The sequence below is a fragment of the Antedon bifida genome, chromosome 6 (genome assembly GCF_963402885.1).
Source record: "Antedon bifida chromosome 6, ecAntBifi1.1, whole genome shotgun sequence".
Classification (NCBI taxonomy): domain Eukaryota; kingdom Metazoa; phylum Echinodermata; class Crinoidea; order Comatulida; family Antedonidae; genus Antedon; species Antedon bifida.
Window position 1 is genome coordinate 20502144 of NC_136231.1, and position 18345 is coordinate 20520488.

At 31.8% G+C, this 18345-nt stretch overlaps 3 protein-coding genes across 3 annotated transcripts; 1 reads left to right on the plus strand and 2 right to left on the minus strand.

Annotated features, from left to right (window-relative positions):
* Window positions 1-301: 301 nt before the first annotated feature.
* Window positions 302-3010, minus strand: LOC144845200 (uncharacterized). Its single transcript, XM_078702380.1, has 4 exons — window positions 2949-3010; window positions 2529-2648; window positions 2140-2218; window positions 302-1833 (listed from the first exon to the last, which is right to left on the minus strand). The coding sequence occupies exons 1-4, from the start codon at window positions 2968-2970 to the stop codon at window positions 1140-1142; spliced, it is 915 nt and encodes a 304-aa protein (XP_078558506.1). The 5' UTR covers window positions 2971-3010; the 3' UTR covers window positions 302-1139.
* On the minus strand, window positions 2970-14374 carry LOC144845702 (kremen protein 2-like). The gene is made up of 6 exons (XM_078703130.1): window positions 14174-14374; window positions 6278-6409; window positions 5739-5942; window positions 3658-3939; window positions 3029-3296; window positions 2970-2982 (listed from the first exon to the last, which is right to left on the minus strand). Exons 1-6 carry the CDS (start codon window positions 14241-14243, stop codon window positions 2970-2972), a joined length of 969 nt encoding a protein of 322 aa, XP_078559256.1. The 5' UTR covers window positions 14244-14374.
* A 2165-nt stretch (window positions 14375-16539) lies between these two features.
* On the plus strand, window positions 16540-18224 carry LOC144845934 (uncharacterized). The gene is made up of 2 exons (XM_078703455.1): window positions 16540-16827; window positions 17620-18224. The coding sequence occupies exons 1-2, from the start codon at window positions 16540-16542 to the stop codon at window positions 18151-18153; spliced, it is 822 nt and encodes a 273-aa protein (XP_078559581.1). The 3' UTR covers window positions 18154-18224.
* Window positions 18225-18345: the final 121 nt, after the last annotated feature.

Below are 18345 nucleotides of genomic sequence, written 5' to 3' on the forward strand. Positions count from 1 at the left end.
AGCCGATAATGAAATCAGGAGTAGGTTTTGTATAGATAATAAACACTATATTATTGTAATATGACCAATTAATTATCTCATTATTGTTTTGAGTTAACACTTTTGTTAGCTTTGAATTAATTAATTAGTTCTTTGTCAACATTTACTTAATCAGTCAACAATGTCCTATATCCAATCTAAATTATATATTTGTTTAAATAAGTAGGCTAAACATTAATTGTATTTTTAAAATAAAGTCTTACACGACTGTAATTGTAAGAAAACTTATCTACAGTAGGATACAAGTGATCGACCTATGAGGCACAATGCCAACCTCCTGAAATCATGATGTAATTGATTTTAGTACGGTAACTGTTTTTTATTTAATGTTCATAAAATCTGAAATTGTACATTAAGGACTTTCTATCAACAATTGTCAATTAGTCGTTTTTTATGCTTTGTTTTCTTTTTCCTTTAGTTTAGATTTCTGATATTATATTCGTGTTAGTGTACATACACCATGCTGCCATTCGTACTGTAGCTCATTTCAATAACATTAATGTTGATTAAATGCCAACCTCTTGTTTAGAGACAGGTACCTATTTCACGAACGAAATGTTTTTTGAGTAACTCTTTCTTATTTGGCGTTCGCAAAGTGTATATCTGAATGTGTAAAATCTTAATGACTTTCTGTCAACGATTGTCAATTTGTAGGCTGATGCTGCTCTTTTTCTGAATATCAGTAGGGGTCTGTGATGTCACATTTGAGAGTGCACAATGCGATTCTAGAAAGGCTGTAATATTATTAGCATTGTCGTTGAGTTTAAAATGCAAATCCAGTCATTGCAACCCTCACAATTACAACTTCATTGGTTTTAGAGCGTACACTACGATTTTATGCCTGCTGGAAAAACAGTGTTGTTGGTCGACATCATTGCATTAATGGCAAAGTGTATAGCAGATAAAAAAAGTCTCTTATAGATGACGTATAAGCGTAAATTGAAATTCCAAGATTTAAAATTATTAACTAAACTGTTACTTGGCGTTTTTACTAACGGAGTTTCGTGCAAAGTATGAACACTCAAGTTGGTAAGCTAACTGTTTGATGTAATTCACTCCATTGTTATAAATTATAGATTGTATAGCACTTGAGTGATCTTCTACCTCTGGTGATCAAGAGGGTCTCGTGGAATCAGATACCCATCACGATCACTACCTCTAGAACAATTTGACATCTGTGACATATTTCTTTTCATTGTACTAAATTTTAAACTTATCTCATCATACTGATTGTATCTTGAATGATCTGATATTACATTATCGTCAAATCTTTGATAGAATTGATTATGGTGGTTTTTGGCAGAATACTGCGCCCGTGGAAGTGTACGTATATTGTAGGCCCGGTCACCTGGATGGTGGTCATGTGTGGCATGTGGGGTACTATATTCAACTTGGTGCATCCGGTTTCTTTGTGAACTTGCGTATCGTATCGGTTGGTAATCGTGTGGTCCAGAATCTATTATTAACGTGTTTTGTTTTTTATTATTATCTAGTGGTAAATTGACGTATCGTGGCTTAGTTTCAGCTGGCATTGTCTTTGTTGTGTTAAAGCCACACATTCCACCTATCCGCTTAATATTTGGTTTTGGCTTTATAGGGGGTTTAAAGGATTTTATAGGTCTTCTGCTATAGTCGTTTAAAACCACTTGTTTGGTTGAGTGCAGACGATGAGGAAGGAGATTGTAATAACGATCATCAGGAGCATCTATATAAAAAGACGTCATTCTTTTTGCCCGGTTTAGCATTGTGGCCCTGTCCGATATGACCTCATTCACGTCTTCTTTTTTGCTACCACTTAAAAGAAAAGAGAACAATCAATCAATAGTTCGATTTATACAGCGCCATTCCAACATAATTATTTCAATAACAATACATTGAAAACAAATTTTCGACAAAAAAATTGTCGTCGACTTAGCTGACCTGACAATCGCTGTTTTTGTAAACGGTCATTTCTATTCTTTGTGTCATCTCTTATAATATTAATAACTCTACATCCATTAAAATAAACATATACATACAAATAATAACAAAACACTGTTGTTTCTCCCTCTAAACATCTAGTTTCCCTGAATATAAAACTCAACGCACGGTCACACTTACCTATATATTCTACAAAATACAAATATCACCAAACCCATCATGATTACTCCAAACACACATATAACAGCAATCAACAAATCTGTAATACATTTAACATGTTAGTTGCTTTACTTCACATATAAGTCACCAAACTTTTAAGGGAACGTGTTGGTTGTTTTCTTTATGTCTGTTAAATACTATTATCTGTTAACATTTGATTTAAATTTTGAGAAATGTTAACTTTTTTATGTTTTCTTTTACGGAGGGAGTAAGATTATGAGAAGGAACGAAAGTAGGCTGTTTGGTATTGTTTCTCGCTGTACATTGTATTAAATGGTATTATGTTGTTTCAGTATTGAGAGCCACTTATGTCAAGGGTGTGTGAAAATTGTTATAAAGCGGTTAAATACCTTTAGAAAAAAGTTTTTCCGGATGCATTTTATCTGGATAATTGGTATCTGTATATTGTGGCGTGGTTTGAATTATATCCGGATATACACTTGGACGCTGACTTGGTTTTGGTTCCATACCTTATTTAAAAAAGATCAAGTCAAATTATGTTATTAAGTAGCTAAATGTGAAATGTTCACTGAAATCAGACGATCGTATAACCATGGCACTCCTGAAACTAGAAACGCTAGATGACCACCTTAATGTTTAGGCCAAATGAAAGATGAAGCAGAAAGATGTACCGGTCAATCGCCAATGTTACACCTTACATGATACAGGCACCGCATGTGATAAACATGATAATGGGGAAATACTGTCGTATGTGGAGATACACTAACTTACATAACTGATAATCAAAAAGCAGTTAATTATCATCATACCTAAATTTGTCTTGTATTGCATCACAAATCCGCGCTGGGAAATATAGCCTTTAGTACTAGTTTCCAACTCCACTATTAACTCTGACGTCACAACTGGATCGATTACTGGAATAACTCCTTGGAATTGATCCCCGGCCAATACCAACCTGCGATTCATTTTAGTCGTCAGTGTCATATTATCTGACGACCCTAGTTGAAACATTTCGAATTTAAGATGGATCACGGAAGTGCCGCGTGCTTTAATTGTCCATTGGCAGACTGAGTTGTAGGTGGATGTTGACGGGAAAGACGGAGATGTTATGTAACCAGAAGGGCTGCTGTATACAGCACCGCATGAACCTATTTCAGCTGCAATACAGAGACAATCATAATGTTATTTTAATTTCACGTGATAACATTTTTCAACAAGAACTGAAAGTATCATGACTCGTACATATTGGAGTGCCAATGATGAGTGAATTTGTAAAAAAATGTTCAAATTAATTCCATCATGATTGTTCAAACTTACTTAAACAAGATATAATGTTCGACAATGTTAGTAATTGTAAATGGTAATATTATATAATCTATATCCTGTTTCTACATTTGTTTATACATATTTTTCTTTTCACAGAGATACATTTTGATGTAAAACACGTGAAGCTATATATTACATTTTACTCATGGTAAGGTACTACACAAGTACAGACAATCCGTGAAATAAACTTACATTTGTAAACGGCTATGTGTAAAGCGCCACCACACGCTTGGGTACTATCCCCAGCACATGGCAATGCGCAGTTCCAGTTTTTACGTCTTTTTTCGGGAAATGATTTCGGATCCTTATTATCACAGCAACACTCTTGGCCATGAGTTACCCCTGCAAATACAAAACCCCGCCGTCTGCAGTATGCAGCGCACACATTAACCGTTATAGAGGAATCCGATGTACATACTTTGCGCAGAGCTAAGCCGTTTGATAGATGACTGAAGCAACCTTGATATCCAGGAACTAAAAGGAAATATCAAAATACATTTTGAAAATGAAAATAAGACAGGAAGTAGGTAAATGAAACATGATATCAATTGTGTCAAATTACTATATAATTGGTAAATAAAACGAATGTAAAATTAAAATGTTATAAATCCTGTAAGCTTTCTGATACATTGTTTGAGCAGGGATGTTGTGTGTGTGTGGTGAGAGAATTAGAAAGGAACAAGCAATTAATGATATGTACTTTTGTAGATGGACTTTATTATTATTGTCAGACCTTCCATCGCCAGTTAACAGAAGAGTCCAATTCTTACGAGTCATATGGCCGAGCGGTTAAGGCAGGGGCGCCGTTTACCGTACCTAAAGAGCCAACAACAACATCGGCAAGGGTTCGAGGCCGACTCGCTCCTAGTTCTGGTGGTGGAACAAGTCTTCTCGGATAAGGACTATAAACCGTAGGTCCAGTGTACACAGTTATAACCTGTGTGTACTTTAAAGAACCCAGTTCATTATTCGAAAAAGAGTAGGGGGTTACCCCGGTGAACTGGTTCACACAATAGCCCCTGTATCAGGGGGATTACCACCTATCTGATAGGACAGTGATTAATTCACTATTGGTAATCCTTGGCCACATTGCCTAAAGACATAAAATAAAATAAAAATAAATTACTGAAATTTGGTAATGGACTAATAAAGTCTGATACATTTAAAAGCATTCTTCCCCCTGTTCGTGACATTAGAAGAACCCTGAGGTCTACGTGCTAGCTCGACTCATTTATGATGATGTTTCAATGAATATTGAATAGGCTGGCACTTACCGGTGGACAAATTTTACTATTTATACATATTTATATATTCTTTTTATCAAATATTGTAAAATACTACTTTTCAGCCTATTGGCTGCCGTTGTATTGATTTCTTTTTTTTAATGAATAAATATACCTGAATATAAGGGTTTGGTGAGTTAGATCCATATTGTTCATCCTTTATTACAACCATATTTAAATATTACTATCACCGTATGGACTAAGAGACCCTCAAATAACATATTTTTTATGATAAAACCCCCCAAAAACAAAAACAATGCAAAAAAATATTTAAAATAGGGACTATTCACATTGGTTAATAATCGTATGTAAATTTCTTTGCAAAATAAAATTGATATTTTTTTTAACATACTATCCTCTATAGGATAGAATTCCTGTTTTCTGTTTTGCTAAACTTATCTGTATTTACTACACCCCAAATAGGATGAGTGTATTAATCAGGTAAAAAAAAAATACGAACAGTGAACCTAAACGATTACTACAGTAATTGAATGTTTCCCCTAATACGCTGTCAGTGAAGTAATTATTGTCTTTGTTTCGTTTACTTTTTTACTAATTAAAAAGGTATTTTTATATATGTATATTGTGTTCAATTCTCGCAACAGAGTATGTATTCAATGTCATTTAATTAAATTATTATTTTTATTCTCCCGATTGTCCCAAGGGTTGTACATTCTGTCACTACAGTGAGTCGCAATAACAGGTTTCGTTACATGTTTAATATTTATCCGTCATCGTCGATAGAATGTATTAGATCCTTTGTTTTCCATTATATCAAAATTACATAAATCAATCATAACACAACAATATATTGTATTTAATAAAGACAAATTACGTTGGGCCAATTGTGAGTTAAATAAAGTTTGGAAGTTTGTAAACATTATTAGTTTAGAAATTCAAAAAATGTAAAATAATACAGCCAACATCAAAATACATAGGCGTAACTCATGATGATAATAAGTGATAATTCGGGTTCTAAAAACATCATACCATTGCACGTTACTCCAGCTGCCAGGCCCGCTGCACATTCTTCTTCTTCAACTGCAGAGTAATCGTTTCCAGTGAGCACATTTCTATGATTGCAATCTTGAACAGCTGACTCCAGGCCTGTACAGGCTAAATTTGACAACATATATTTGCTGCGGCTCTTGCCGTTCTTGCCAATCTTGATAAACATGGCACCTCTCCAATAACCTAAACGATATGCATCATTATGTAATACATGAACAAGAAAATATTGAAAAGGCGTAAATCTTTTTTGTCCTCAGTGTAAACTTTGGACAAATGTTGTTTACCAATTTGACCTAGTTAAGAATATATTTAAACTTAAAGCTTAAATAAGAAAACCAATAGATAGAACGATTTATTTTGCAATCTAGTGTGTATGTTGTAAAGTGTTGTTGTTTTGCTCTTTTAGTTTAGTTTATATGTATAATTGCCAAATTTCCAGTTCATGGACCAATTTAAAATCTTGAATCTTGAGTTTAAAATAAAAAAAAACATATACTGTATTGTATATATCCACATACCAAGTTGTCGACAAACTACTTCGGCATCTTTCAAATCCCATCCTCTATTGCAGATACTATCCCATGTTCCATTGCGAAACACTTCTACTCTTCCTTCATAAGGGGTGTGACCATCTCGGAGACGAACATACTCTACGAAAAAATGGTAACAGATTACAATAATAATTTTTCTCAATTGTTTTATTATTAGAAAAATAATGAAGAAATATACACAGAACTAGATAATTTAGTTTAGAAAAAATATATACGGTATATTATAATTAAAAAGGAAATAGAACATAATTACTGTATCCATGCGTCAAATGTTCTACATATAGACTCAAGTACGAATAAAGCTGAATAGAACAGCCGAACAAGGGTCAACAATATGTCTCCGATAACTGCAGCGTATTGTCCATCTGAAATCATCGTTTGACACTAACATTGATGGAGTCAACAAAAGGAAATAGACTAATTTCTGGTAATTCTGTAAGCAATTCAAGACACGAAGTCTTTCTAACAATCCCAAAACAATGTTGTGTTTAAATTGAGATTTCCACAGAGAAAAACAAAAATAAAATGAATATCACCTTTTTCTTTTCCTAATTAACAATACTAATGATGATATTTTTGTGAGGCTTATAAAAAAAAAACAAGATATGGCAAATTATATCTTATAAGAGCCATATGATTTTGAAACGGAAGTAACGAGAAGCTAAACATATTGTACTGAATTTAATATTCTCCAATACTCAAAAGCAAGGTACACAATTGGTATACTATATGCTTAAAATAGAAACTTAGTCGATCCTATATATTACCAACATGTTTTAAATTCAATTTCTACAAACAATACTAGGCTAAATTAGTTTTGATATTTTATTTTGTCAAATAAAACCATGGAAAATTCTTCTTAAAGGTGGTGATCCGGTTCAGGTAAAACAAGATGTAGGTTTTTTGCTAATTGCTTTTTTTTTTCATGAAAACAGTCTGACGGGAGTTGTTGTCGATCATCTTAACCACAAAACTAAACTCTACTCATGGAAGGTTATACATGCACGCTAAGCAACTTAGCTGACATTATTTAAGCTGACATGTTCTCGTTTTTAAAAATCAACTGTATGTTTGATGGTAGTAGTGATTAGAACTTTGTCTATATACGGTATTATAGAGCGATGAGTTAAGGTTGTTTCACTCCAATGTGACAATCTGATAAGCTATTTGAGCATTACTCATGGAGCCACAAAAATACACTTCACCCCTGCTTGCCAACTTTGTTGCAACAAATCTATGTTTCCCTAAATGATTTCTAATCATTTGACTTTGGATTTCCAATTGCTTACAATAATAGGCGGAACATTGGATTTACATTCATCCTCATTCCCTTGTACAATATTAATTTAGCTTATAGAGTTTTAGGAATAGACATAAAAGTCAAATTGATGTGAAACGCTGTTCCGCGTTTTAAAATTTAAAAGCGTTTTAATGCCTATGGATGATAACGTCTATAGGTTCACAGTGTTTTAAACTCAGCAATGGGCCAAACAAACCAAACGATGTATTATAATTCAATTTAATACTATTTTTATGTATATAATCATGTTTAAAGGCTTTTTTATATCTTTATCATTCTGTACATTATGTATTTGAATCATGTGTTAGATCATTAAAATAATAAACACATCATAAATTAAAATTGAATTAAAATAATGTTAATATTTACACTAGATAGCAAACTGTCGCTCAAGTGCAAGATCAATTCGCATTCGCAATGATTGATCGTTTTTAAAAACTGTAATGTTGTATCATTGTACCAATATGGAACATGTCAATTAACCTTGTTGTGGATACCAATGTGCTATGGTGCGTTGTTGCTGACGCAACCCCTTTAACGATTAAGTCGAATAAATAAATTAAATACATAAAATGAAAGATTGTTCTACAGTATACCAAAAAACCACAATTCATTTTTCAGTAAAAAAAAAAATTAATTACAATAGACATTGTAGAATAGTAAAAGTATTTATTAAAGTCTTCTTGTTCAAGACAATTAGTGTGTTTCCTGTTTAAGACAATGTGATTTCTAAAAATAAATTAAATACTTATTACTGTACTACGTTGATATATGAGTAAATTAGTTTTTATGTTTTAGTAAATCACTGAATAATAACTCTGACATCCGACATGGATTTAAAACAAGTAAAGACCTTTTATACAATACAAATTGCACAAATAGGTCATCTTGAAAAGATCTCATCCGCAACCTTACCAAGAGCGGAGATTTACTGAGTAGCGACTCTAAAATCCGGATGGATAGATTCGCTCCATACACATTTAAAATTCAAAACAAGTAAAGATCTCATCTGCAACCTTACCGAAAAGCGGAGCACTCAGCGTAAAGGCATTAAACAAACTACAGCAACAACAAAGATATAGCTACCCAATACCCAATGTTAAAAATAACTAAATGTTTCATATAATGTAAGTGTGCGGTCTCCACCCCACCCTTTTTTGTGATTTGTCATACATTTATTTAATCGTAAAGATATCAGTGTAGGTATCAGGATTTGTTTTTGTATCTCGTTGAAAAAAATATATTTGTGTTTTTATTTAAACGTATAGACGACCTACTATCTGCCTAAATTCTCCAGTTGTAAACAGTTGGATGAGACGTATTAAGCAGTATACAATCTTTTTTTTTTAAATTAAGACGAAAAATGATTAGGATAAATAAAATCCAGATGTAATTATTTCACAGTATAAAACTCGTAATTGTTATCAATAAAGTCTTCATATAGGCAATTATAGTTGTTTCCTTTTTTTATGACTTCATCAATGTGATTTTACTGTCACCCACTTCGTTGGAGTTATGCCTATTATGCCTAAACATCAATAATGATCTGTTTCCTTTATAAAATAGCTATCACATGATTTTGTATCCTGAATTTCTACTCAATGTTGAAATGTCAGTTCCAGAGAGAAGGTTAATTGACATGTTCCATATTGGCACAATAATACAACATTACAGTTTTTAAAAACGATCAATCATTGCGAATGCGAATTGATCTTGGACTTGAGCGACAGTTTGCTATCTAGTGTAAATATTAACATTATTTTAATTCAATTTTAATTTATGATGTGTTTATTATTTTAATGATTTAACACATGATTCAAATACATAATGTACACACTAAACTTTTATATAAGAGCAAGCTTGCTAATGTTGTTAAACCATTTCTGCCTTTAATAAAACTTAAACAAAGTTATTTTCTGTAAAAAAAAAAAACAAAGAAGAACAAGATATATAGAAATGCAGATGCTGCGAGAGGAGTTTGATCAATTACCTATTAGTCAGTTATTGGTCTAATACATATACATAATAAAAATAACTTTATTGTTAACAATAATTATATAAATATTAACATTTAAAGAAAGTTTAAAAATAAATGTCCATGTGTCAATTAGAAGAAAAGATTGATCTTACAATGGCTCTATAAAAGAGGAACTTATAATAACAGACGTTTGCCTAATATAATTACCTATATACATTAATTTAACAATAATTGATTTTGAAATGGTTCTATAAACGATACTTATACTTTTTTAAACTTGTTTTTAGAAAGCGCTAATCATTAGTTTATCTTTATTACTATGGATACATTTTTATCAATATTTTTTTGTTAATAACTAAGGTTGTACATTATTTATTATTTGTACAAGGTTGTTTTCTGAAGGACGATAGAGAAGTAATGTCCCTGAATATTTCAAACAAAACACACGCATTGAATTAATTTAATCAAATTCTGCATTGAGAACTGAAGTTCAAATTACTTGATTCTTAAATGAAGAAAATAAATAGAATTTGCATATTTTAATTAAGTTTTAAATGATTTAAAAAAAATTATATAAAATACCAATTTGATGTTGACCTTAGGTAAATATATATCTACTGATAAGGAGAAAAAACATATGATAAATTATCAAAACCAAAAGTTATAAGTTATTCATAGACACATGACCTCTATCCCATTTCCGTGTGATGGAAGCATGACTCATGAGTTCACAAAAAAGGAGCAATCGAATAAGAAACTGTATCGTACCACAGTGACACATCTCAACAATGTTATGCTATTTGAACTTGAAAGTTCTCTCCCATTATTATTATTGTTATTATTATTACATAATTATTAGTCCATAGGCATTAAACTACCAGTAAACAGGGTATAGTCGATCGATTATTGGTCAAAGAATTCAAAACACTATAAAATAATATTAGATAGATCGTTGCGATTCTTTATATTGAAAAACAACATCTACGGAATACATTCTGTAATCTGGTTAATATTGTTCCGGCGATTTAATCTCACTCACTGTTAAGTTGTACCGATGATCCTTTAAACCCCATAACTACTCAATGTTGTAGCCCTACATTACTACGGATGTTTGAACTCCCTAAGGATGTTAGCCCGTGAACCCTGTACCATAATAAGTATAGCCTAACTATGACTCTTTGCTATATAGTGCCACTAATCCACATTTAGCAGCACCCTAGGTTATTTGGTCCTATCGGCAAAAGTCATTACCATACCTGTCATTTAATTTAATGTTTAGAACGATGAAGTTCAATAATCTCCTCGAATGGCGATTTTGAATAATTCTAATGACCTAGACATACAGTGTGATTTTGGCAGTGCCAGAGGGGACATAATCCAATACACGTGTACAATGAACCTGTTATAGACTGATATTATTAGAGAACTTAGATTACAGCGATTTTAGAGATTATAATATTCGTATTCTGGCTTTGAAAAGATTGCAATTAATTATAAAATATTGTTGTAAATGGGGAAGGGGCACCAATTGAGTTTTTAAAACCTTTGCTCGCGTACTCTTGGATTTTATCGAGCACTGCGACTTTATTAAGAGGTTTCCTACAGTGCATCGTCTGGGAGCACAGCCTTAATTGTGCATATTAAAACAATGATTGTGCATGTAAATAATTATGAACGGAAACACTCATCTGCTGAATATTCCCATCTCGACACACACTTTGCGGTTCCGTAGGCCTACTCAACTTAGTTTGGTTTCAAATGAGATATTTATTTGAAAGACGCACGTTTGAAGTCTAAAGATTCATAATGAGTTTTGTTTTTGTGTGTGAAAGAACAATAATGCACTCTAGTATCAATGTAGAAAATAATATCGTATCGCATTGTCAAAATTTTGCTATTTTATCACATAATAGTTATCCTGTATGGCCAAAAATTAGATCGAAAAAAAAAACATTATTTACCTGAAAAACTGTAATTTAAAGCAAAAAAATCTGCCAGCCAATGGATTTTTGGTTGGATTTAACTATTTATTTTGTGAAACATTATTTTTTCTAGGTTTTTTATTCTACGGAAGTGATTAACTTTAATAAAACTACAAAATAACCTATTCAAAGTCTGATTTAATTAATCTTCATTTTTTTCATGTTTTTGGGGGACAATACATCTTTAATCAAATAATTACCAAGTGCAGTTATAACCTACCAACTAGTGGGCCTACAAACTACGAAACGAATGTGTTAATAAGTTTGAAAGTCAGGCTTTTAGCACAAAAGAACATTCAAACATACCTTTAATCTAGCTTAATATATTTTTGTAAGCCTAACATGGAAAATCAAGTTAGTAAGCATTATGCCTACTTACTTGTTGAATGATGATCCTGAAAAGTATTTAAAAAAAACACAACAGCAATACATTCCTATTTTTTTCTTTGACTCTGAAACTAAATTTCGGTAAACTGAAAATTCATGTTGTTTTAATAAATTCCCTGTTTACAGTGATCAATCACGTAACGATTAAGCTGTAATTCTTGACAGTACTTAAGGCGGGTCCTTTCTTGTGTTATTCGCCTGCTTCCCATCGTTTGATAATCTTCCCTTTGAGATACATGACAGATTTCTAAATCATGTGTCATGACAGGTTTAGCAGACTGGGTGTACAAGGTGAAGCAGATGTAATGTTCTATTATATGTTTTTTAAACATCCCCTTTTTTTCATTTGACCTAGATAGAACTACCTGTAACTGAACTTTCTGTTTCTTCTATAATTCTAATGCTACATCGATGTATACATCGCCGTGAACATTATATTGTCATTACACTTTTAGTTGCCATAGTCATAGATAGAACTAGGGATATCAATTCATTTAGATTCATTGGCGGAAATGGATGGGGGAGGGGATGGAAGACTTAAGTGGCTAGCCACCTTCCTTCGCGTGTAGGATTAGCGCAAGGGTACCATTTCCGATATTTTATTAGTGTTTTTCCATGACCGGGATCCGAGTGTCTATTTGTGTATTTTACTAGTAAAGCTGTACCGTATAATGTCGATTCATTCACAATATTTAACTAGGATGGTCAAAGCCGGAAAAAAGTATTAAATAAGTTACAAATAAGGAAATAAGCAAACATAAGAAAATAGAAATAGGAAATAAGACTGGTCTCTCTTGGTCTTCATAATGGCGAATGTGTACATTATAAAAGTAACATAAGAAACAATTTACAGATTATAGACATTTAACACAAAATATTACAAATTTTAAAACTTTAACAAATTACTGATGTCACCTTAATACCGTCCATAATATTCTTAAGCAAAAACAATTCTGATCAGCTGTATTTCAAAATAAAATATTCATAGGTATACATTTGAACTAATAAAGGAAAAAATAAAACGATACCAATTACACTGTATTGTGTTGTAATTGTGATCAATACAACATTGAAAATGTTTTACGGTAATTTGGGATGTTCGTACATAACATAAGATAATGGTTTATTTTGGGTACAATTAAAATCATCCTCTCTCGACTTTTTTGAGATTACATATCTATGTTAATACTGTAATTTAATTTATTTACATCTATCATTGATGTTACTGCAAACAATATAAATATACAAATATGTTATTATTATTAAATATATATATTATTAAAATCATCCTCTCTCGGCGTTGAGATTAAATATTTATATTAATACTGTAGTTTAATTTAATTACATCTGTCATTGATGTTACTGAAAACAATATAAATACACAAATATGTTAAAATGCAAGAGTTTCTATCGTTAATGAACGACAGAGCGTGACTCCTGGTGATTTCTGTGGTACCTTACTTTTTACTTACTCGGGAAATCGATGATTTGTACTTTAAAAAAGATACAGAGATGCAAACATTATCAATCGAAACAAAATATGTCTGCGGCAACTTCTCCACCAGGAAAGTGGAAGATATAGCGTTTTTTAAAACAATATTATAGTGATTATTTTCAGTTGATGAAGAAACATATTGATGCTATGACAGCAGCTATGCAAGTATCACCAGTTAAAAAGAATTACCGGTTATTAAAATATATTATGAAACAGAAATAACATTAAATTTAAATCTATACTATCAATTATGTATAAAATGTGTGTAAAACAAGCATTTCTAAAGAAATAGTTAGACATGAGCAAAAATCACTTTTAGCGAAAATGTGCGACTATTCCTACTAAATGTTAATATCTTCATTAATAAAAATAACTATGTCTAATCGGCAACATACTAATTATATCATAATGTATATCATAATGGCAATAACCTTTGACTTTAAAGTCCGATTCATTTCCACTTCAATTATGGTTGAAGACCATCAATTATCCATCTTTGATTTATCAGAATTACGGCATTGGTTATGTCAAATTTTAAATTATACACTACAATAGGCAGGAAGCAGGAAAGAATCAGTAAAAGTATTTATAAAAAGAGGACAGGGGAGGGGTAGAATTGCCTGCATGTTAAAATATTGCTTACAATAGATAAAACAAATTACTGTATGGCCATCCTACATATCGACAAAACGTTTTATTATTGAAATCTAGGCCTACTTACCAGACGAACTTGTTTGTATAAAAGTTATTCCAATCCAATTCAGTATTAGTATTAGCTCTTTACATTGCATAGTTGATGTTTTACTAGCCTCTTGCTTTTTTCTACTGTAATTAAATTCGAAAAAAAAGAAACTGGTAATTATATGAAAACACAGAGCACAGAAGCGTGATTCATCAAGTTACCGAGGCATTGCTGACACTATAGTGACTACTGTGAGTAATAATTCATAAACCGACAAAACAAACTCGTGGTGATTATATTCAGGCCACAGAGCCGTTTATACAGTAGCATGTTACGTCATGGCCAACACCGAATCAACTTAATGTACGGATCAAGTTATTCTGGTATCACACTTCAGCATGATTTCATCATACAAAAAGTGATTTCTGTATTGTACAAAATGAGTCCAAAAATGTTTATACTCGTTGATTAGAATTATCTAGATGGCTTATTTAATTAAGGTGCGTCCGGCATTCTCATTTTAGTTTCTCTTTCTTATCTTATCAACACATGAGAAGCAAGTGTTTTTATTTTCTCCATGAATTAACCTGAACGTTTGCATGAATTTATCCATTAATCATGCATTATTTTATTATTTGACGCGATATTATCTGAAACCATCAGCCTACCTTATCAATTCTGCCGTTTTAGGTAAACTGCAAACAATTAATAATCAGATATTCATTGTGGCTAAATATTAGCATCTTGATGTGAACTGTCCTTTCCTTCAACTTCAGTTTGTAAGCTTTCGGATTTACTTAATATTGTTACACGATTATTGTTAACTTGAAATGTCCGGTAATAAATCCTAATCGAAACTGAAGTTACACAGTACAACTTAGTTCTTGTATTACATTACTCGCGACGTTTATTAGGTTTTTCAAAGTTTATTAATTGATCATTAAGCCAATAAATTACCTTTTTTAGAGTATGATTGACACATAGACGTGTTTAAGGCAGGTATTTCAAAATACATTAAAGTAATTCAATTTATTTTATATTTCAAAATTGCTAGAATCCTATTTTCTTTGTTTCCTCTATACGCGTAATAGTTTTTTCATCAAATTTCTAAAATTAGTTCGAGTGAAAAAATTCAATTATGAGTTTATTTCATTTTCTAATTGAATGGTCTTTTTTGGCTCGATGAAACTGAATATTTTATTTAAATAAAAAGTAAAGAGTAAAATTTGAGCATTTTCAATTGACTTCTAATTTGACAAATCAGGTGAAATGCCAACAACTTTGATGGAACACATACAATCTCCGAATGCATTTAATTTGGGGAAAGTATTACCGTTTCCAGCAATTAGTAAAATGTTAACTTAGCGTAATTCATTAAAATTGTAACATTGATATTCTAATTTAGATTTTCATTAGCGAAATGCAACGACAAATCTAGGTAATAAATATATTTTATTTATCAAATGTAGGCAGCCTACGTTGTAATATCCGAGAATGTAAATAGTGTGGCTCAATACCATGGTTAATTACCTCCGAAATGTAATTACTTATGAACTTACTACCGTACTTGATTTGTATCAACATAAACTCATTTTCATATCAAAAACACGTTAATAATTCAAATATGTTCAAAGTTGTAAATAAGAAGAAATGAAATGTTCTTGTAAGTAAACCGATAAAACCTTTTTTAAATGATCCACATTTTAAATACCTCCAAAAAAATAATGTAAAATTGTAATCGTTGATTATACAGTAGTATTATGTGATTTTTGCTTTCTATTTTCCAGAATCGTGTTTGTGAATATAATTGACTGGATTACAATTAATATTTTGTCATTAACGTTGTGGCAGAAATTGCTTCCGACGAAAGTATTGTATGTTAATGCATTATTCATTATGTTAATTTATATGTTCATATGACGAATGCATATAATATAAAAATGTTTATAATATTTAGTTTATGTTTAATAGCAGTGATTTACAATGCTAATTTTTGTTTTAATATAGGCCTATAAATTTAACTGAACTGTTAAAAATGTTTAAAACGAGTGGTAAAAGTTTGGATAGCAACGGACATCTAGACCCGTTATGTACAATGTTGATATTTCTATTCAATGAATAGCTCATTTACTTCTTTTATTTTTTTTTTAAATACAAAACTATATATACGGGAATGAATGTATCTCTATTTATTTTAAACATTCGGATCTATGAGGTCCACAAATGTAACCCTCGCGCACGCGATCTGGTTACTATGCAAACTTACGCACATATGCGTTACTTAGTTACCAAATACAAAAATCACCAGCTGAGATGCACGTTGTACTTTTATAGAGATACAGTAGGCCTAATTTGTTTTACAGCAAATTATTTTTTGTTAGCCTTACATTCCGGTTTCTGTTTAAATGATGTTCACCTTATTTCATACATCGATCGGACACGGAGTTAGGAATAATGTGGGAATTATTGCACAAAGAATGTGTATGCCCTCTCTGTTCTTAGTGACAAATAACAGACAGATAATTTGGAATGATTCTTCTGAAAACGAATCCCGACGACGAGGAAGAATTTTTAGCGGCGGTCTTGTCCACAATCATACTGCTGGCTTACACACTAACTGTAGAACTCATTTTTGTCAGAAGAAAGACGCAGATAAAGCTGTTGTTGTGAATCCTAACCATGTCCAATGGCAAGTAAGTAAGGTTCTGAAACGAAGCGAAAATAATTATGAAGAATGCATCAAATCAATGAAATAAATGTATTCATAAATTGGAGTATCTGGTGGGGGAATTTTGTAAGAATAAAAATTATTATAAAAGCAGTAAATTCCGGAAAATTACACTCCTAGATCGAGAGAACTGAAAATTGGTTTTAAAATCGTACTCTATTGGAGAGTTCGCCTACAGTATACTTAACTTGCGCAGTGGAAATTTCATGCGCGTTTATATTATTTTTACCTAGCCTAGTCTAGAGCCTAGTCTAGAGCCAGTTATGCAATACAAAATAAGGCTATATTAAAAAAAAAAAAAAAAAAAAAAAAAAAATTAACTTACTGCTCTAGTTGAGAAAACTTTTTAATGTTTGATGTAGCCAAAAAAGCATATCGTACTCCACCTCAAAATGTTCTAAAAATAGTCACATCGTGAACGTCACTTTCCGTATATAATTAAGATTAGACATAAAAACAACATACACATCTACAGTAATTAACGACTGGCATATCTTGGAAAAAATCTGTCTCGCGTTAATTTCTCTGATAAAAAGTTGGTCTACCCACAACTTCGGGCTTTGTCAGGTGTTACCGTGGGGTAATGACTAATAACACGAGGAACAAAGAGTTATTTTCAAATGGTGCATGGTATAAATACTTATATTTCTTTGGTATGAGATTGCAAAATCCGGGCACTCGGAATGCGAGTGACCGTTGACATGGGATTTATACCTTTCCACTTTTAATGTTCTTTTTATATTGCATTTTTGTGTAGGTATTTGCAGACCCAACATTATCAGAAACCGTCCGCCAGAATTGCGTTGGAATCGAGCGGTTGAAATCAAGAACAGAGTCACTTATCGAAGACATCAACGACTGGGGATTCGAATTAGCAAAACTGACAGATTCGATCGAAACACTCAAAAAATTATCACTTGATTTCTCGACAAACAACAACACGAATAAATCTGATATTGATTATTTTCAAGAAGAACTTTCTAAGCTTATTCTCAATGCTAATTATGCGAACGAAATTGCTGTTGCGCAAGATCAGGAAATCGACGACATTAAAGTAAAAGTCGAAGACACGTTTTGCTTACTAAAATCAGTGACGATGAACTTGGACCAAATCAGAGATGACTATGATGGTTTGTTTAAAATAAATGATGAAATGAGAAATGATATTGACAGTATTCGCAAAGAAGTATCGGAGATTAAATCAACCAACAATAAAGAAATAAACTCCTTCCGATCAGAGATTCAAGAACTCCGAACCATTGTCAGTAAAGATTCTTTCACTTCATCTTAAAAAAACAAAGTGAAAATTGGAAAGAAATAAATAAAAACTGTATATTCATGGTGAAATTAAAACAAAACGATTTAAATGTCATTTGTAGTCAAAAGTTCATACACGACAATTCTCGATTCTATTCACCCGGACATATAGGCCTAAATAACTCTTTTTATATAATATAACATAGATTGCATTCGGCTATTTATG